Below are 19,614 nucleotides of genomic sequence, written 5' to 3'. Positions count from 1 at the left end.
TCCCTTGTTCATGGTGTGGCCGTCTTATTACAACTGGCAGTGCTGTTGTGATTAATCAACACGTTTTCAGCGGATATCTACAAAGTCATCATATTGTTTTCACGATGTTCATTTGTTAAAAGCGCCGTATGATGACAATAAGTCAATGACTTTCTATAGTTTACCATGAGGAAAACTGGGGTTTTTTTTCCACTATTGCTGCTGCGGCATTCAAACCTGAGCTTTTTTTTTTTTTATCACTAGCTAAAATATGAAAATACTGTGATAGATACAGAAATTTCAGATTTTTACAGAAGCACCAGTGTATAAAGATTTGGAATAATCAGCTGCATTAAACTAAAAAACAAACAAAAAAACAACGCAAAGCCCTGATTATATGCATGAATTTAATAAAGTGATCTGAATCAAATACGAAACACATTTCCTGGCATTGGAGCTAATCTGTGCAAACAAAAAAGCAGGGGAGAAGGTCCTCAACCATGTGGCACTGAAACAGAAAGCATGTGTTTATTTATTGAGTTATTAATTTATCAGTAGCAGGGTTCACTACAAATAGTTTTTAATCACCTTTCATATAAAAGTATAATTATCAGGAGCAGTGATTTCCAAAATGTTAACAACAGTAGGTAGTTTTTTAATATTATGGTGATAGTGTCATAACGTGTACATTCAGTACAAAACTTTGTTTTCGCACACACGCAATGCGCCTATTCAACTGAAGAAATTATTTCATTGGTTGAGTAACGTCACGTGGGATGGCTTATAACGTACGCGATTAACCCGTTTGCTTCCTGTGTACACACGTCGAGTACCGTAAATACAAAAGAAAAAGCTGCGCACATTAAAAATAAGCTTACCGTAAGTACGTGGAAAGCTGCGCAGAGTAAAATATAAACGGTCTGGTTCCACACAGAACGTCATCTGGGTCCAGATCCGGACCGCGATCCGCCCATTGCCTACTCAAGGGTTAGAATAAACAATGTAAATAAAAATATTGTCGTTAGAAAAAATTAGAGGAAGTATGTTACCACTGAGCGGTGACTCCAAACTCGTGATCTCGCCCTTTCACGCCCATTTCTTTCCCAACTGCGCTAAAGATCTTCCTGCTCAGAGAACTGCGTCCCCCGATTTATGATGCTGACATCGGGGACAGAGAGGCAACAGTCTGACACAGTAAGTTCGCCATGCAACACATCAGAGAGAATTTAGATAAGGATAAACGTAAGTGCCATAAAAGTGTTGTGCATTTGTTTCATTTGCTCATTAATTTGGTAAAACACACTCTGGTGTAGTGTAGTCTGTGTCGTGGAAAGAGCATTATGTGGCTGTTTGATCACGACTATGTACTAATCAGATTAGTTTTCAGATCTATATTTCTCACTGTGTAAGACACGGTCTGAGTGACTACAACGACTCTACGTGGAAACAACATCAACACCCGTCCGTGGGCTGCACAGTTTCTGCAGTCGTAGCGCGAATTGTTTTGACCTGGGAGCCGAGGTCGAGGTTTCAACTACTGTTTGCTGAGCAGAAAAAGTTTAACTTTTTATCTGTATTTATTTATTATTATTTTTGTTGTTGTTGTGCTATTCCTTTCGTAATTTCCCCTTAAATGGCCCACATGTCACTGCGGTATGAATGTTGCAGTTTTTTTCCAGCTTCCCCCCTGTATTTTAACGACAAGAGGTGCATTTTACGCCCTCCAGTTTAGACTCATTGTCCACTTTAGTCACATGCGTTGTCTGATAACTTTGAATCCACAGCAGAATTCTGCATGTGCTTCCTCTATGACAGGACTCAGCCAGCAGTGGAAAGCCTCTAAGTGGCTCTGCAGTATCACATATGAGTTAATGAAAAACAATCCTGAGTAATCAGAAACTCTCTTCTGTAATCTTGTCGCGGGTATAGTGTTTATGTGTGTGACATTATGTGCATGTTTAACAGAAATAATATTTCTTCTGATAATGCACGTACCTGTAGATATGATAAGAACTGTACAGGAAAGCATTACTCAACCCATAAGACCCCAGACCCATTTTTTACTTTCAAGAAAACTGTGGGAGAGTCAGTGTTAAAACTTTAACAGAAACTTTCCTCAAAGTGTAAAGAGGTTTCTTATGGGCTGAAGAGATCCTTATGATTAGCTTGTATAGATTCTGTCCCATAGCTGAAGCTCCTTATACAACTTGCCTTTGACTTCTTAACAGTGGAGGAAATAATTATTTGATTTGTGATGAATCTGTAAGGTTACCCACTTCCAAAGAGAAGAACAGTCTGTAATTTTATGGTATTTTCATTTTAATGAAAAGAGACACAACCACAAATCCACAAAAAAACACATTGCATAAAAGTTATAAATTTATTTGCATTTGTCATTGAGTGAAGGAAGTAGTTGATCCCCTACAAACATCCAGAATTCTGGCTCCCACAGATTTCAATCAAACAATCAATCAATTACAAGCACTCCTGATTGCAACTCTTTATGAGTATAAATTGACCCAGCCTACAGAAACAGTTTATCCATTCCTACCTCGCCACCACGATGGGCGAGACCAAAGAGCTGGTGGTGTCATTGTGTGTCGACCTGTGCAGGACACTTGCCTTTTGTTCTCCTGCCAGCTCTGCCTTTAGGATAAGAAGAATCGGACCAATGACAAGACATGGGATATATTCTTTGGATAATGCAATGTTCCTGCAAGTAAAAAGCAGCAACCCACTGCTTGCACTGTGAGGGATTTAAGTTGAATAAAAAGTTACATTCACGCACCACCTGCCTTTAAGTCTCTTTGGAGGATAAAATGCCTGTCATTTAAAGACTTAAACTTGGCTGGAGTAGTCTAACTTTTTGGTTTATCTTCTCAGAATCCTCTGAAGCAGCCATGGACCAAGCAAGATCAGCAGTATCCCAAATTGTAAGTATTCAGTGAGTGTTATAAGATAAATCTTAAAATAACAAGCTTAGTATTAAGCTTGAATCCCTCCCTTTAATTATTTATTTTTCCATTTCCACCTCTTAACTGAAAGGTTACTTCAAATATACATTTCACTGTGCAGTATTTCCTTTGGCACAGGGACACTCTACCAAAATCCAATTCACAAACCAAGACACTTTTCTCTTGGGGGATAATACAAACTAAATCCAAATGGAAAATCTGAATCTAACTTACCACCTACCGCACGTAGCGAATCACTAGCCTGCTGGTGCACTGCACTGAAACTGCTCTGGTGTAATGACTGACCTGCTTAGAGAAACTGTCGAGGCCGAACACAAGAACTTCAGTTTTTAGCACTGAGATGGAGGAAATTTGAAGACTTTCAATTGGTAATGACAGTGAAACATTCACTGAGGCAGGAGAGACTGTTGAGGCTTTTGGATTAACAGAAAAGTAAAACGGTGTATCGTCAGCATAGCAGTGGTACGAAATGCCTTTGAAACTGTTTAATCGAAGACTCGTGGTAACATATATTAAGAAAACAGAATTGGATCAGTGGACATGCTGTCTATGATTCCCACCCAGTTTCTATATTCTTTGGTATTTACTGAAATAATATATTTTGCTTACCCTGACTTTTTCTGTTTCTGTTTTGTTAGTTTAACAGTGAACCACACTCCTACACACGATTCGACTTGCCCGATAATATGGAAGGTGACACCAGCCAGGTGGAGATGATACAGTCGTCTGACATGAATGAGGAGGTTGGAGAGAATGGCGACGAAGACCACCTTAGTCACAAGTCAAACCGCAAACCACACGTGGCTCAAAACTTTGAATGTACAACCAAGAACCTCTGCTTCATGGCAGCTACTATCGTCTTCACATTTGTCATTGGTAAGAGAGGGAGAATGGCATAGTTGGCATATTTCTGTTTGTCTGAGGAGATACATACGCCTAGAAAGTTACTTTTTTTTAAACATTTTCCATGTGTGTGTGAAAACTTACAAAGTATAATTTTATCATCTGAAAAACATAGCCCAGCTTTGACCTTGCATTCATCTGAGCAACAGTTTGACAGTTTATAGCCATGAATTTAGTCTGGAGGTGTAAGCATTGATGGTGTAAAAACTTTAGGTCTCTTGGTCCCTCACTGGTATTTTAAAATGCTGACTCTGTGCTTTGGTCTGGTCTTGGGTGTGTTCCCTTTCCTTGTTAGTAATTGTTTCCTCATTTTAAATGACTACCACGTTCAGGCTATTTGACTGGCTACCTGGTTCATAAGAATAAGGATCTGAATTGCTCCTGTGCACCTTCTGAAGATGATATTACCCATGAGACTGGTGCTGTCCCTTTCATGGACTGGGATGATGTGAAAAAACTGCTTGGTGATAAACTAAATACATCCAACTTAGAGATTGCACTAAGGTGAATAGAAACCCCACACATTGCATGTACAGTCCTGTACAAATTTTATGTGCATTGCAGTTTTAAAAGAGAATAACTGGGCCCTGTTTTCTTGCCTCCATTTGTTTTCCCTGTGTCCGTTCACAGTCAGCTGAGCAGTAGCAACCACCGGGCTGGTTCTCCTGGTGATGAAGATCTGGGGAACAAGGTGCTCAAGAAGTTTAAGGAGTACGGCATGAAGACCTGGACTGATGAGTACTTTGTCAAGGTTCAGGATCCCCCAGCATCTGGATACAACAGAATAGTTTTCAAGAACAGACCAGAGGAACGTCCAACGGGTTTCCTGTCCTACAGCGCCAGTGGAACAGCAAGGGTAATCAGAAGGCTAAATTATGAGTAGGAAAAATGTACAGTGACACTTGCAGTGACATTTCTGTTTCTGATGGCTCCAGGGTGCAGTGCTGTATGCCCATTATGGACAGGAAGATGACCTGAAGCAGTTAAAGGACATGAACATCGACATGAATGGCAGGGTGATGCTGGTCAGAGCTGGAAGGATCAGCTTTGCTGAGAAGGTGGGATGCTTAAAAAGATGCAAAAGTTGTATTAGTAAACTATTCAAACAGGAATAATCTTTCCTGGGGTGACTTGGGTAATATCTGTGTGTGTTGTAATTCCTTGCAAATCTGCCATGTCTCTAAATTGCAATTTGAAAATGTCAAAATATCAAACAGAAGTTTTAGTCCAGTTTAAATCTGGTTTTGTTTTTCGGGTTTTTTTTGTGTGTAAAAAGCTTTGAGTTCTTTTCTTTTTTTTTTTCTTTTCACTTTTCTTCACCCTCTTTCCTGCATGAGGCTGTGATGAAATAAAGCTTGGAGAACATTTTATGCATAAATTCAGGAGAGACTGTTTTGCTAAATGGCACAGAGATTCACACATAGAAGTGAAATGTTTAAATCCATCAGATGAACAGGCTTAATATGTGGCAGCTGATGTGACAGGGTAGACAATATTGTACTTTGTAAATCTGAGGTCATACTAGTGATACCAGTTTAGTGATTATGGGACTTAAGTTTACTTCTTTTTGCATGAAACATTGCAAAAAGATGGATGGATGGATTCATGCAAAATTGTTTGCTGTTGGTGAACTTAATTTTCCATTGCCTTGTTTCTCTGCTTATAGGTAGCCAATGCAGCCAAAGTGAACGCTTCTGCTGTGCTGATCTACCCAGACCCCATTGATTACCCTATTGGAAATGATACTTCACTCTTTGGACATGTGAGTGAGGGCAGTTTTAAAATGTACTGGGATAAAACCCACTGAAGTGCTCTACGTGCTTAGTTTGTTTGATGTTCTCAAGATTCAAAGAATTGGAATGCAGTGGAAGCTTTTCTGGAGTTTTGAGCAAGTGAGGGTGCTACCAAACAAATCATAACTCCCTGGCAATTGTTTGATTCCTGGTCATACAGTATTGCTGGTAGGTTCTGTAGAAGTATAGACAAAAAGACAGACAAAAAGACTGATTTGACATGTATTACGAACTCTAAAGTCTGTAAACCTAATACTGTTGCTAAGAGGAAGCAATTGCACTGCATTGTGTTTTTCTTCTGTTTCCCACAGGTCCACATGGGCTCTGGGGATCCCTACACCCCAGGCTTCCCTTCCTTCAACTACACCCAGTTTCCACCTGTGCAGTCATCAGGCCTGCCACATATTTTGGCTCAGACTATCACAACAGGCATGGGAACCATAATTCTGAGGTAAGACTCACATACACCGAACTGGTATCAGAAAGATTGTCGAAGCTTGTAATAAATAGGGCATCAATAAAGAGTTGACGTTTGTCTGCATCCCACAGGCAGCTCGGGGGTAGAGCTCAGCCAGATGGTTGGGAGGGCATCAACAAAGTCGGAGATGAGAGCGATGTTATTACTGTGGAAGTCAACAATGTCCTTACTGAGAAACGGATAAATAATGTCTTTGGGGTCATCAAAGGCTTTGTGGATGCAGGTACAGCAAAGATGAATAATGAGAGAGATCCTGTGATCAGGAAATATGGAAACGATGTGAGTGATGAATGTCCTGTGACCGTCTGCAGATCGATACGTGGTCATTGGGGCCCAGAGGGATGCGTGGGGCCCGGGCTTTGCAGCATCAACCGTGGGCACCAGCGTCCTCGTTGAGCTGGCGCGTTCCATCTCTGACATGGTGGAGAACGGTGAGCACCTGTTGATACTTTATACATGCTTCTCTTAGGCACTATCATGGGAAAGCATAGCATTCATTTTCATTGCTATGCAAAGGATACCCAGTTTAATCTATCAGTGAAGCCAGATGGCACGCACCAATTAGTTGAACGACAGGAATGTCTTAAAGCCATAAAGACCTGGCTCTAATTTCCTGCTTCTAAATTAAAACCAAGGTTATCGTACTTGGCCCTAACAATTGCATTGTCTTGGAATGAAATAAAACTTTTAGATATCTTGGGGTTGTTTTTGACCAGGGTGTGTCTTCAGTTGTTACAAAGTGCTGAACTGAGAATACTGACAGGGACTAGAAAGAGAAAACATTTCTCCGATACTGGCTTTGCTTCACAGGCTTCATGTTAAATCCCGAATCTTATTCAAAAACCTTAACATTCTCAAAAAAGGTCTTGAATAATCAGGCCCCATCTTATCTTAAAGACCTCACAGTATGTAATTACCCACGCTGAGTACTTGACTCTCAGTCTGAAGGCCTACTTGTGGTTCTCACAATATTTAAAAGGAGAATGGGAGGCAGAGCCTTCAGCTTTCAGGGCGCTCTTCTTTGGAACCAGCTCCCAGGTGGATTTGGGAGACTGACACTGTTTCTACTTTTAAGATTAGGCTTTAAACTTTCCTTTTTGCTGCAGCTTATAGTTATGGCTGGATCAGGTGATCCTGAATCCTCCCTTAGTTATGGTGCTGTGGGCCTCCCATGATGCACTGAGTGCTTCTTTACCCACCTCTTTTTCTTGCTGTTAAGAGGGAGTTTTTATTTTCCACTGTCACCAAGTGCTTCAAGTCTGATTGTTGGCGTGTTCTCTGCTTTACTGTAGGCTCTTTAGCTTGCAATTTGGCTGTATATAAATAAAACTGAATTGGAAAAAAACCCCAATGGAATAAGTAACAGTACTGAAATTGATGTAAACTTCACATCAGACGCTAAAGTTTGTCACTGAGCAGCTAAAGAATGCGCCGGCTTCATGAGTTTTATTAAATGTGTTTCCACTTTGATAGATGGATTCAAACCGAGGAGGAGCATCGTGTTTGCCAGTTGGAGTGCGGGAGAGTATGGGAGTGTTGGCGCCACCGAGTGGTTGGAGGTGAGAAATGCATGGCAAAACTGCATTAATAATGAGTGTACTCTGTTCATGTAAATACACGCTATTTATTACACTTTATTAGTTGCACCTTGCTAATACTGGGTTGCACCTCTTTTCACTTAATTTGCCTTAATTTTTCATGTCATATATTCAACAAAGTGATGGAAAAATTCCTCAGAGATTTTGGTTCATATTGACATGATAGCATAAAGCATTTGCTGCACATTTGTCAGTTTCATCTCACATCGGGTTCATGTCTACATGCATAAATTGGCTTATTAGAGAGCAAATATTTGAAAAGATGTACCTAACAAAGTGGCTGAGTATACATTTATTTTGGCTATTTCTTTGTTCCAGGGTTATTTGTCCTCTCTGAACATGAAAGCAGTCACCTACATCAACCTGGACGGCATTGTGACAGGTATTTACTGGATGGAGACTTTTTATACCTCTTTAGTGTTCAGGTTTCCTCTTATGCATCTTCTTAAAAGACTAAATTAGGCGACATCATGAAAACTAAACATTAGGGTTGTTTTTTTTTTTTTCAGGTCAGAATGGATTTAAAGTAGCAGCCAGCCCGTTGCTGCACAGCCTGATCCAAAACACTCTGAAAGAGGTAACTTCACATCTGATCTCTTCAGTAGAGACCACTAAGATGTAAATGAAATAAATGTGTTTTATTTGTTTTATCAATTAAACATAAAATTTCCCATTAATTCCCAGTTAACCACAAATTCTACTAACATCCCAGCTGCACTGCAAATCCTTACACCCTGTTTTAGAGACACTGCGATCAATTCACCCGTGAACCAAGCACCGCAAACAGTTTGGGTCTCAGCACAACTGGGAATAAGTGCTGTGTGCCACCTGTAATGGATTTGCAGAGGGAAGTGGCACAAACCAAAAATAAAGTAAAGAAAGAAGTTGGACCGCTCTCACAGGACTCCCTCGCAATCTTTTACAACGGCCTGCACGGCCAGGCGGAGTAACTAAAACAAAACTACAAGTAAATCAAAAGAAAAAAGGACAGTAGAGACAGCCCAACAAACACAAAGTTTTTAATTAAACTTGCAACGCACAATAAAAACATCCAAAACACCAAATATGCCTAAAGCACTGATCAATTTCCCCACTCAATTTCATCAAGATCTAGGTCTTGATGAAGTCTTACTACAAATCCTACCCACTCACAGCAGAGTGAGTTAATCATTTGCTGAAATTCCCACTTTCTTTTTAAAGCTCTTTTGCCAATCACACAACAGAAGGCATCAAACTGCCAGGTGGCACTTATTACAAGTAGAAATAATTCTTTTGGTTAGTTTTGTTTTGTAAAATTTCCGAGAATTTAATCAAAGCATTATAATAATGTGTATGTGTTAGTCCCTGGTGCATTTGTTTTCTTCTTAGGTGAACTATGACAAGAACCAGTCTCTTCTTTCTCAGTTTGGAAAGAACAACTGGGAGTCTGCTATGTGAGTCTGTCTAATTAAAGATAACAAAGTATAGCCAGTGATGATTATCACAGCCTTCTATTTTGAAAGTAGGCTGTCATTCTCACTCTTCTTTTTTTGCGTTTGATTTTGAAGTCTGGAGCCTCTGAGGATGGACAGTGCTGCGTATCCTTTCCTCGCCTTCTCCGGCATTCCCTCAGTCGCTTTCAGATTCCACTCTGGAAGTTCAGTAAGTGAATTCTTCTGTACTACAAGTTCTTAAATAGTTTCTGAACTCTTTTAACTAATGCCAACTTTGTAGATCTGAGAGTAATTCTGAAAACATCCTGTGTGTCTTCTCAGGACTACCCGTACTTTGGCACAATCCTGGACACCCGAGAAAACCTGAACTCTGTCACAGCCAGCCAGGTTCCTCAGCTGGCTGTGAGAGCGGGCCAGTTTGCAGGTCACATAGCGCTGAGGCTGGTCCATGACCACCTGCTGCAGATGGACCTGAAGAAGTACAACCAGCTCATACGCAGCCACGTGGTTCAGATTAATGCGAGGGTCAAGAATGTTCAGAGGGTGAGTGTTCACCAGTGTCCTTGTAAATCAAGATAGTATTTACCTTGTTGAGAGCAGGGCTGCAGAAATCAGGAGCAACTTGACCATTGCTGATATATCAGTATTGACATTGATACAATGATGCCAATACAACAAGTTTTTAAAAAAGGAAAAAAGAGAAGAGAGAAACACACTTCAACCATGTTATGAGTGTTGATGTTACATAGTTTGTCCACCAGAGGTCATTCTGGGACTTCGCTGTTGACAACATGTAATTGGAATGCCAGAAACACAACAACTATCTGATTACAGGCCTGTACTTCAAAGCTGGAATTCTTCCTATCCAGGCAACTAAAAGGTTTCTGTATTACCAAGAAGGTTCACTTCTCCTTCATTTTTAGTTACATAGTGTCACAACAACCGTCGCCTCAAGGCAATTTATATTGTAAGGTAAAGACATTACAATAATGCAGAGAAAACCCCAACAGTTAGACAACCACCTATTAGATAGCACTTGGCGACAGTGGGAAGGAAGAACTCCCTTTTAACAGATAGAAACCTCTTGCATAACCATGATCAGAAATATGCTTTCTCTTTCTAATCCCTGTCAGTACTCTGGCTGCAGCATTTTGGATCAACTGAAGGCTTAATTCCAGTAGTCCAACCTAGAAGTACTAAATGTATGAACTAGTATATCAACATTACTTTGAGAACGATGTTTCTAATTTTAGAGATATTGCACAAATGCAAGAAAGCAGTCCTACATATTTGTTCAATATACACACTGTAGGACATATGCTGGTCAAAAATGACTTCAAGATTCCTCACAGTGTTACTGGAGGACAAGTTAAGCCATCTATCCTAATGGCATATCCCAGCTACCATGGGGAAGTATACCTTGACCAGGTCAACAGTCTGTTGCAGGGCTTATGCAAGCATGTTTTATGTAAACAGAATTGGTCCTAACACAGAAACCTGTGGAACTCCATAATTAACCTCGGTGTGTGAAATAAGACTTCCCATTTACATGAACAAATTGTACTGTATTAGATAGATATGATTCAAATCAATGCAGCACACTTGCAGCATGCTCTAATGGCTGCAATAAAATATTATGGTCAACAGTATTGAACGCTGCACTGAGGTCTAGCAGGACAAGCACAGAGGGCATAAGAAGATCATTAGTGCCCTTCACTAAAGCTGTTTCTGTACTGTGAATTCTGAAACCTGATTGAAACTCTTCAAATAAACAATTCCTCTGGAGATGATCACTTAGCTGTTTTACCAGTACTCTTTCAAGAACTTTTGAGATAAAAGAAGGTTGGATGATAGAGATGTGATAGTGAGTCTGGGAGATTAAGAGTTGAGATATTAGGTCTAAGTCACACAGTTGGCATTTTGCCGGCATTTCTTTCTGCCTTCAAATAGACTAAACTTTATTTATATTGTAGCTGTTTTCAGTCTTATAGTCTTCAGTCTTAGCCTGGATATGCTGAGTTCGCTTTGGGCTCTGAGCAGAGTCGGGCAAAGCATAAATGATTAATCCAAGACTTAATTAGAGTAAAAGAAGATTATTTTGAAACTACATTTTTATTTTATTAATTCAGGACTCATTAACAACTACATAAAAAAGAAATTTTATATTTAGTTAAATGAAATCTATTTATCTAGTTGAAAGCAAGTTGAAGAGATGTAGAGTAACGTCACCTCTCTTACTCTTTTGCCCAGACTCTGGTCAAATCTTGCACGTCCAGTTACCAAATTGAGTTTATTGTTAAAACTAAATCACTCCTGCATATTTGTCTGCTTCCAGTTGCAGCCCCAGCTGTTGCCCAAGACCCTGACTGGGCAGTGGTTGGTCATGGCCTCTGGCTCCTACAACCGTGTCTCTAGCATATTGACAGCTGACATCCAGAACAGCGACCTGGAAAACATGGAGATGTGCCGCATGATCAATGACCGCATCATGACGGTAAGGCTTCCAACACTCAGTAATTCTTCCTGAGATATTCTGTGGAAAATATGGATATAGCTTAGCAATTCTCAGTAGACACACATAGGGTCCTGCACTCTAAACATTAGCCTTCTTTAATTAAATACATAAATAAAACACTGTAATTGAAATACCTAATGGAATGCGCAACATAACATAAAATATATGTTAAAGGAAAAAAGGTACGTGGCCAATCCCCTCAATGTCAAAGGACACTTTTATATCCTTTGTATTGGAAGCTCTTGTTAATGTTTGGTGTGTTTGCTGTTCAGTGAGTTCTGGTTGTGATGTTCTGAGGTCTGGGTTGATTATGTTGTATTCCGCATGTCCACTTGATGGCTTATAATTTCTATAAAATGCTGTCACTAAATGTAAATGGCCTGAATAGCCCTATTAAAAGAAGCAAACTACTTGCCAAATTGAAAAAGGAGACAGTAGATATAGCATATTGGCAAGAAACTCATCTAGACAATGCAGAACATGAAAAATTAAAAAGGATGGGTTTCAGACATACATTCTATTCCTCGTATAGGGCCGGGAAAAAACGAGGAGTAGCTATCCTTATCTCAAATAAAATAAAATTTGAACATATATCTAATATAAGTGATAAGGAAGGTAGGTTTGTTTTAGTAAAAGGTAGAATAGAAAATAAGGCGGTCACACTATTAAATGTCTATGCACCCCCAGGAAGCAACGCAAGCTTCTTTAAGAAGATATTTGATTTGATCTCTAAGGAAACGGTGGGAACTCTTATTTGTGCAGGAGATTTTAATTTACTGTTAAACCCCCGATTAGACTCAAATAACAGGGACAGGAAAAGCACGTCTGGAGGGAAACGGGTTAAAGGAATGTTAACAGAATTAGGACTTATTGATGTGTGGCGATCTATCCATGGGTCAGCGTCAGGGTTCACTTTTTACTCTGCTCGACACTTAGTGTATTCGAGGATAGACTACTGTTTTATGTTTAATAGGGATTTACACAGGATAAAAGATTGCAGAATAGGTCCAAGAGATTTCTCTGACCACAGTGGAATTTATATAACGTTACATTTGGATGGGATACGGAAGACAACTTTGTGGAGACTAAATACCGGTATGTTAAATGACCCCGCTTTTGTGAAACAAATGACAGCCGATCTTAACTTGTACCTGCAGGACAATGATAATGGAGAGACAAATCACAGTGTTGTATGGGATGCAGCCAAAGCTGTCCTTAGAGGAAAAATAATTGCGTGGTCGACCATGCTTAAAAAGAAAAAGTCACAAGAACTGTTTCAACTGCAGGATAGATTAAGGGCCTTGGAACAGTCAGGCCTGAAGGATAAAAATACTATAGTAACCCACCAAATCAGACAGATTAAGCAGGAGATAGATAAGATATTGAGCGAAGACGTAGAGAAAAACATAAGATTTATGAAACAGAGATATTATGAGGCGGGGCCTAAGGCGGCGAAGCAGTTAGCGTGGCGGATCAGAAAACAGCAAGCTGAAAATAATATTTACAAGATCAGAGATCCAGTTGGTAACAAAGTTGTAACTGACCTGGATAAAATTCAAAAAGCGTTTGAAATGTATTACAAATCGTTATATAGTCAATCTACCCAGGGTGATGTAAATAAGATAACTGACTTTTTGAATTCCTTAGACCTGCCTACGATTGGTCGAGAAGCAAATAGCAAGTTAACGTCCTTAATATCTCGGGAAGAAATAATTAAAGCTATTTCCAGCCTTAAATCCAATAAATCACCAGGTACCGACGGGCTCCCTGCCGAATGGTACAAAACCATGAAGGAAAGCCTTCTTCCTCTCTTGGAAACTAGTTTTAATTATATTTTGAAAGGAGGTCTGGTACCTCCCTCCTGGAAGGAGGCCTTCATATCTGTTTTGCCAAAGGGGGGACAGGATAGACTAAACTGCAAATCTTATAGGCCGATAAGTGTCCTGAACTCAGATTATAAACTATACACAACTATTTTGGTGCGAAGAATGGATGCCATAATGCCTTCTTTGATTGATGAAGACCAAACGGGTTTCTTGAAAAATAGACAAACCCACGATAACATTAGGCGAGCTTTACACATCATCGAACACATTAATGATAAGAAAAATAGCTCAATTATTCTTAGCTTAGATGCTGAAAAAGCTTATGATTCAGTGAATTGGGACTTCCTCTTCCTAGTGATGAAAAGATTTGGTTTCTGTAGTGAATTTATAAAATGTTTCCAGGCTCTTTACTCTCTCCCTACTGCCAGAATAAAAATTAATGGTAGCCTCTCCGATACTATCTTTTTGGAACGAGGATGTAGACAGGGGTGTCCAGCAAGCCCTTACCTCTTCAACTTGTTTATCGAACCTCTAGCCCAGGCTATACGTCAGGAAACGTCGTTGAAAGGGATTGTAATAGGAGGGGACGAGTACAAGGTGTGTCTATATGCAGATAATGTCTTGGTAACAATCACGGATCCCAGCTCAGGTATACCAGTGTTAATGGGGATGTTGGAAACATATGGCCTGTATTCAGGGTATGTTCTTAATGTCAAAAAAACTCAAGTTCTGACATTTAATTTTTCTCCAGACCAGACACTATTGTCAAAATTCAAGTTTAACTGGGAGGCAACTGCTATCAAATACTTAGGAGTGTTTCTGCCTAAAGACCTAACACAACTGTATGATACTAATTACAGTTGTATTAATAGAGAAATATATAGCAATCTCAACATTTGGGCCTTGCTCCCTCTCGACCTTGGCAACAGGATACGGATAATTAAAATGAGTATTCTTCCCAAACTACTTTATCTTTTTCTTGCTTTACCTATTCAAATTCCAGAGAAGCAATTCCGGGAATGGAATAAACAGATTTCGAGATTCATTTGGCTTAACAAAAGACCTAGGGTGAAGTTCTCTACTTTGCAGTTGCCAAAAGAAAAAGGGGGCTTGGCTCTACCTTCATTAAGGGATTACTACTTGTCTGCTCAGCTAAGGTCTTTGGTGTGTTGGTGTAACCCATCTTTTTGTGCGAAGTGGAAGACGATTGAGATGTCTCTCTCGGACACGCCAATCCAGTCTGGACTTGGTCACGCAGCTTCTGATTTGGACGGTACCTTGACCCCCAGCCGCTGGGTTACTTTTACATTAAAAATATGGAGGGGAGTGGTCAAGCAGGCACAACTACATGAAGAGATAAAACTTCTGAGGTGGCCAGCTTATGACCCTGAGTTTTTACCTGCTTCCCACGATAGTAGATTTAGACAATGGGTGTGGCGTGGCATCACTGCTGGGTGTTCGGTTATTGTAAAATCTAAAATTATGGCTTTTGATACCCTATGCAAGACTTACGACCTCGAGAAACAAGACTTTTTTCGATACTTGCAACTCCGTGACTATATTGGCAAAAGACTAAAGAGCTGTGTTCGTGGAGACTTCTCGATTGTTAATATTTTCATTGATGCTTATGACTCTGGGAGTAACAGAGCCTTGATAAGTAAATTGTATAAATGTATGACTGAGCTCAAAGGGGACTCAACAATTTACGTAAAGCAGAAATGGGAAAAAGAAATGGACATTGTGATTACAGAGGATGGGTGGGCACGGATCTGGGAGACACAGTTTACCACAACTAACTCCAACATGTGGCGGGAATTCTGCTGGAAGAACATTATACGCTTTTTCATAACACCTAAACAAAAGTCTAAATTCAGTGCTACACCTGCGTTTTGCTGGAGGAATTGTGGGGAAGACATGGCTGATTGCGGTCATATATTCTGGTCCTGCCCACTCATACGACCCTTCTGGACGGAAATTGTAAAGATAATTACAGAGGTGCTGGGATTCCACGTGTCTTGTACATTTACTTCATTGTACTTGGGATATTTTACAGACGATTTAGTTGCAGATGATGTTTATCTTCTGAGAGTTCTCTTGGCTTCTGCGAAGAAGGCCATAACAAAACGCTGGCTCTGTAAAGACCCTCCCACTGTATCACTTTTTACCTCTATAGTGGAAGACGTCAAATTGATGGAATGTATGACTTTCACTCTGCGACTGCAGGGAGACTTGGGAAGGAGACGATGGAGAAAATGGCTGGACTTTACAGCTTGTGGCAGCACCCTTTAATGCATAGAATTAGTAATGCGGACTTGCTGACGTATGTATGTGTGGATGTGCAGATGTATATACGGGCATATGTTATCCTCTCATGACCTCATGATGTTTCTGTTTTTTGTTTTTCTTTTTTCTCTCTTTTTTTATTGTTTTTTATTTTATCTTGTTGTATAAAAATGTTCCTAAATAAATAAAAAGTGTCAAAAAAAAAGGAAAAAAGGTACAAAAAAGGATTTTATAGCAGATAATGTGTAACTCAAGTTACACCTAGTCTAAAACTTACCTGCTAAAACTAACTAGCTGCTTAAAAAAACAGGTTACTAGTTAGTTACCTGTTGCTGTTATTGTAAATATTTCCTTCTTTTGAACTGATAATTATTAATTCAACAGGTGAATCAACGCAGCTAATGAGGTGTTGGCTTATAAAGTGGAAACAATGAAAAAGCTAAAGCTAAGCTGCTATCTGAGCTTTTGGCCAAAGGATTTTATATATTTTAGTATGGTTTAGCTACTTTTGGGTCATATTTAAAATGGAATACGTCATATTTGATTTTACTGCATTACTTTTTATCTACTGTAAAGTGCAATAGTATTCAAGGTAGGTAGTTTTTTTCTTTTTAGCTGCTAATTGCCTCCTTTTATATGACAGAAAAGTCTGGTGACTCAGAACACTTTTAACAAACTCCTCCATGTTCCCCCTTCCTGTTACTATAGGTGGAAAGGAACTTCCTGTCACCCTACGTTTCTCCGATAGACAGCCCCTTTCGCCACATCCTGCTGGGCTCCGGCCCCCACACCCTCAAAGCCCTGTCCAGCCACCTCGACGCTCTGAAGTCTGCCAGCCCAGAGGCCAACGCCGAGCTGTTCCGCAACAAGCTTGCCCAGGCGACCTGGACCATTCAGGCCTGTGCCAACTCCCTAGCAGGGGACATCTGGTCTCTGGATTATGAATTCTAGAAAAGTCCTTTGCCTTCCCTTGTTCATGGTTTGGCCCTCTTATTACAACAGGCGGTGTGACAGCCAGTATGATGGTGTGATTAACAGACAGTTTTTTAATGGATTTCCACAAAGTCATCACATCTGTTCCACAGTGTTCATTTTCCTTTTTCTAAAATTTTCCATAAAACCAATATATGATAGAAAATATGTGAGCCTTCCGCTAAAAAAAACTTGCACAAAGAAAAAACAAATCTTGAATTTGAACCTGTGGTATTTTAAATATCGCGATCTTCAATACTTTGGCCCTCGTCATGCCATGCCAATATCATAGCTACAAGCCACCGAGCACAGATGTTTGGTGTGCCAGTGGTTGAAAAGCAGTCCTGCCATCTGAATCCAAAGACGCTTCTGAGGCACCGCGTGTTGAACGAGTTGAGCCGATGTTCCCGCCTCATTTAGGTGATCCAGGTTTCACGTCCATACAGTAAGGGGCTGTTGACACAGGGCTGCTACACTTTGATCTTTGTGTGGTCAGTCAGCACTTTATTTTTACACACCCTGCAGGACAATAAGGCCACGATAGTGTTTACCTTCCTGAGTCATCAACTGAGTTCCATATTGAGTGAGAGGGTAGTGTTGATGGTAGAACCCAGGGAAGTTATTTTAACTGCAAGGGTGCAGATATTCATAGTGATGGAGGGAGGGGTGAGGCCATCTTATGCACAGATGTTCATCTTTTTTCTGGCTGACAATGAGCCCAAACTACTTACACAAAGATTGGAGGATGCTTGTCAGTCTCTGGAGGATAGCCTCAGTGTGGGCCACGAGGGTAAAGAGCATCTCCCTGATTAAGTACTATCCTGACTTTGGTCTTCGAACACAAAACAGCAAATGTGACTATGACTTTGACCTTGTGGGTAAGGACTAATTAGGATCTCATTGTGTGCATATTTAGCTAAAAAATGACAAATAATGTAGGAGTAGTGATTATTGATTATGAAAGGACGGACGGACAATGTACACCTCTGGCTTAAGCTCATCCTTTGTCCTATACCATGGAGAACATCAGTCCTTTCCCTGGATGAAATAAAAATGAAAAATAACCATCACAATATCACTTTAGCAAAAGCATCTCAGAGTACCTGATATTAAAATCAGAGGCCAGAGCTGAAGAAGCACAGTTTCTGAACCATCGTTTCAGGTCATAAAAATTCACTAACATTACCAGCTGTTGCTAATGTCCGGATTAGCTGGGATGTCATCTTGTCCAGTATTGTCTGGAAAACTTTAATGCTAACTGCAGTGGTTTCATCCTGATTTGTTTGAAAAAATAATAAAGGTGGCACCTCACTCTTCTCTTTTTATTGCATTTGTTAAACCTGCTTCTGCTTGTTTCACCTTAAAGTACTGCAATTTTAGCTAAAATTGGAAGAGACCACTAGCCTCAACAGTGTAGGGGAGTAGGGCACGTGAAGTAATGACTACTGTATTCTACCAAAGATACGATTTTCGGTATGACAAAAAAATCCACTTATTTGGGTACATATATGGTTTCAAGGTGTAAGGTTTAAGAGAATATGTTTCTGGTAACCCACCCCCCGCCAAATTGGCCCCCAATTGTGTGTGGGGCACTAGGCCTGAGGCCTGTAAGCCCATTTCATCTGGCCCAGCTGATCTGTTCCATCTTCAAGCTCTACTATTGAAGGAATTTTTGCTTTAAAGAAAGGAGTGTTACAAACACATACCATGGCTACAGCATTGTGGTCCAGTATTATTTCCATAACTAATCACCACTCTACACTGTGGATTTAGTTTGAATGAATAAAACTACATTTTACCTTTTGATGAATTTGTTGAGATTTCCTTTGTTCCTTTTTTTTGTTTCATGTCTGCAATGGAGAGCCGAGCTTCTGTATGCTGAAAGAGGTTCTGTTCATTTTCTTGTTTTCTGTTAAAATCAAAAGTTGGTGAACTTGAAAAAACAAAATAAAATAAAATTCCTTTGTGCTTGGAAATTGTTAAAATATTCAGCTTAAAAAAAATTAAACTGTGAACACATTTTCTTGGCCTTACAGTTTTCTTCTTCAATAAACACAACTATTTGAGTTTTGCTTAATCATTCACATTGAGGTGTAGTAGAGGTGAGTGGACTCATCTAAATATCACTAGTATCGATACCAACACTGTTATTGGTATTGGACTGATAGTAACACTAAGTATGTAGCTCTCTGAAGTGTGTTAAGTGATTTGAGGTTAATTTTTATTTTAAATGTGCAATGTGAAAAATGCCTATTTTATTTATAGCCTATGGAATATTTAAATGACAGAAGTCGAAAAACAAAGTTTTAAAATAGAAAAAGGATATATTTTAAACTGTGAAGCATGTAAAAGATCCTCGATGGCGTAGACAGATAAATTAAAGCTGGAAATTGGCTGAATATGTTCCATTTAAATGAGAATTTGCAAAGTCTGACTTTATGCAACTTAATAGTTAATAAGTATTCATGTCAATGATTAATTCGTTTTTCGTTTCTTTTTTGTCTGTAATAAAGGCCGTTCATTTAGTGTCCTTTTTCAAAATGATCCCGTAAACACAAAAAGCTGTTGTGACACAATTTGACCAGAAGATGGACACAAAGTAAAGAAATCGTTAGTGCATCATTTGGCATTTGTGCTTTTCCAGCGTGCTCAGGCAGGTGAATCTAATTCAAATCGGACCGTCAGCGGCTCGTAAACGTTTTATTCTCAATGACTTTCGGAATAACGTACGTCCGAAAAAGATTTTTTGTTATAAATGAGCTGATTTGTCATAAAAACCTATCATCTATGTTAGTTCACAGAGTGCGTGCACCACCACCAAATCATAGCGCATTCTTCTAATGACTTGGGCAGCTTTTA

At 39.7% G+C, this 19,614-nt stretch overlaps 1 protein-coding gene across 2 annotated transcripts; it reads left to right on the top strand.

The window, feature by feature from the left end:
* Positions 1 to 1,054: 1,054 nt before the first annotated feature.
* LOC134616479 (transferrin receptor protein 1-like) lies at positions 1,055 to 18,775 on the top strand. Of its 2 annotated transcripts, XM_063461299.1 has the most exons (18): positions 1,055 to 1,173; positions 2,863 to 2,912; positions 3,593 to 3,830; positions 4,190 to 4,361; positions 4,488 to 4,713; positions 4,793 to 4,915; positions 5,524 to 5,619; positions 5,962 to 6,101; positions 6,200 to 6,351; positions 6,440 to 6,559; positions 7,602 to 7,687; positions 8,045 to 8,108; positions 8,236 to 8,303; positions 9,095 to 9,159; positions 9,274 to 9,367; positions 9,481 to 9,702; positions 11,495 to 11,653; positions 16,492 to 18,775. In XM_063461299.1, the coding sequence occupies exons 2-18, from the start codon at positions 2,880 to 2,882 to the stop codon at positions 16,732 to 16,734; spliced, it is 2,301 nt and encodes a 766-aa protein (XP_063317369.1). In that variant the 5' UTR covers positions 1,055 to 1,173; positions 2,863 to 2,879; the 3' UTR covers positions 16,735 to 18,775. The 2 variants fall into 2 exon arrangements, with proteins under 2 accessions (XP_063317369.1, XP_063317370.1); XM_063461300.1 differs by lacking the exons at positions 1,055 to 1,173; positions 2,863 to 2,912; positions 4,190 to 4,361 and having other exon boundaries at positions 3,663 to 3,830.
* The last annotated feature ends 839 nt before the right edge of the window (positions 18,776 to 19,614 follow it).

This window comes from Pelmatolapia mariae, linkage group LG18 (genome assembly GCF_036321145.2).
Source record: "Pelmatolapia mariae isolate MD_Pm_ZW linkage group LG18, Pm_UMD_F_2, whole genome shotgun sequence".
Classification (NCBI taxonomy): domain Eukaryota; kingdom Metazoa; phylum Chordata; class Actinopteri; order Cichliformes; family Cichlidae; genus Pelmatolapia; species Pelmatolapia mariae.
The sequence above is the reverse complement of the archived record's forward strand: the minus strand, read 5'-3'. Positions and strand labels throughout refer to the sequence as shown.

What these genes read in the sequence shown, in the direction of transcription:
- LOC134616479 (XM_063461299.1), top strand. Translation starts at nt 2,880, where the DNA reads ATGGACCAAGCAAGATCAGCAGTATCCCAAATT. An exon ending in ATACTTCACTCTTTGGACAT is followed by an intron (nt 5,620 to 5,961) that starts GTGAGTGAGGGC and finishes TGTTTCCCACAG; the next exon opens with GTCCACATGGGCTCTGGGGA. An exon ending in TCCAAAACACTCTGAAAGAG is followed by an intron (nt 8,304 to 9,094) that starts GTAACTTCACAT and finishes TTTTCTTCTTAG; the next exon opens with GTGAACTATGACAAGAACCA.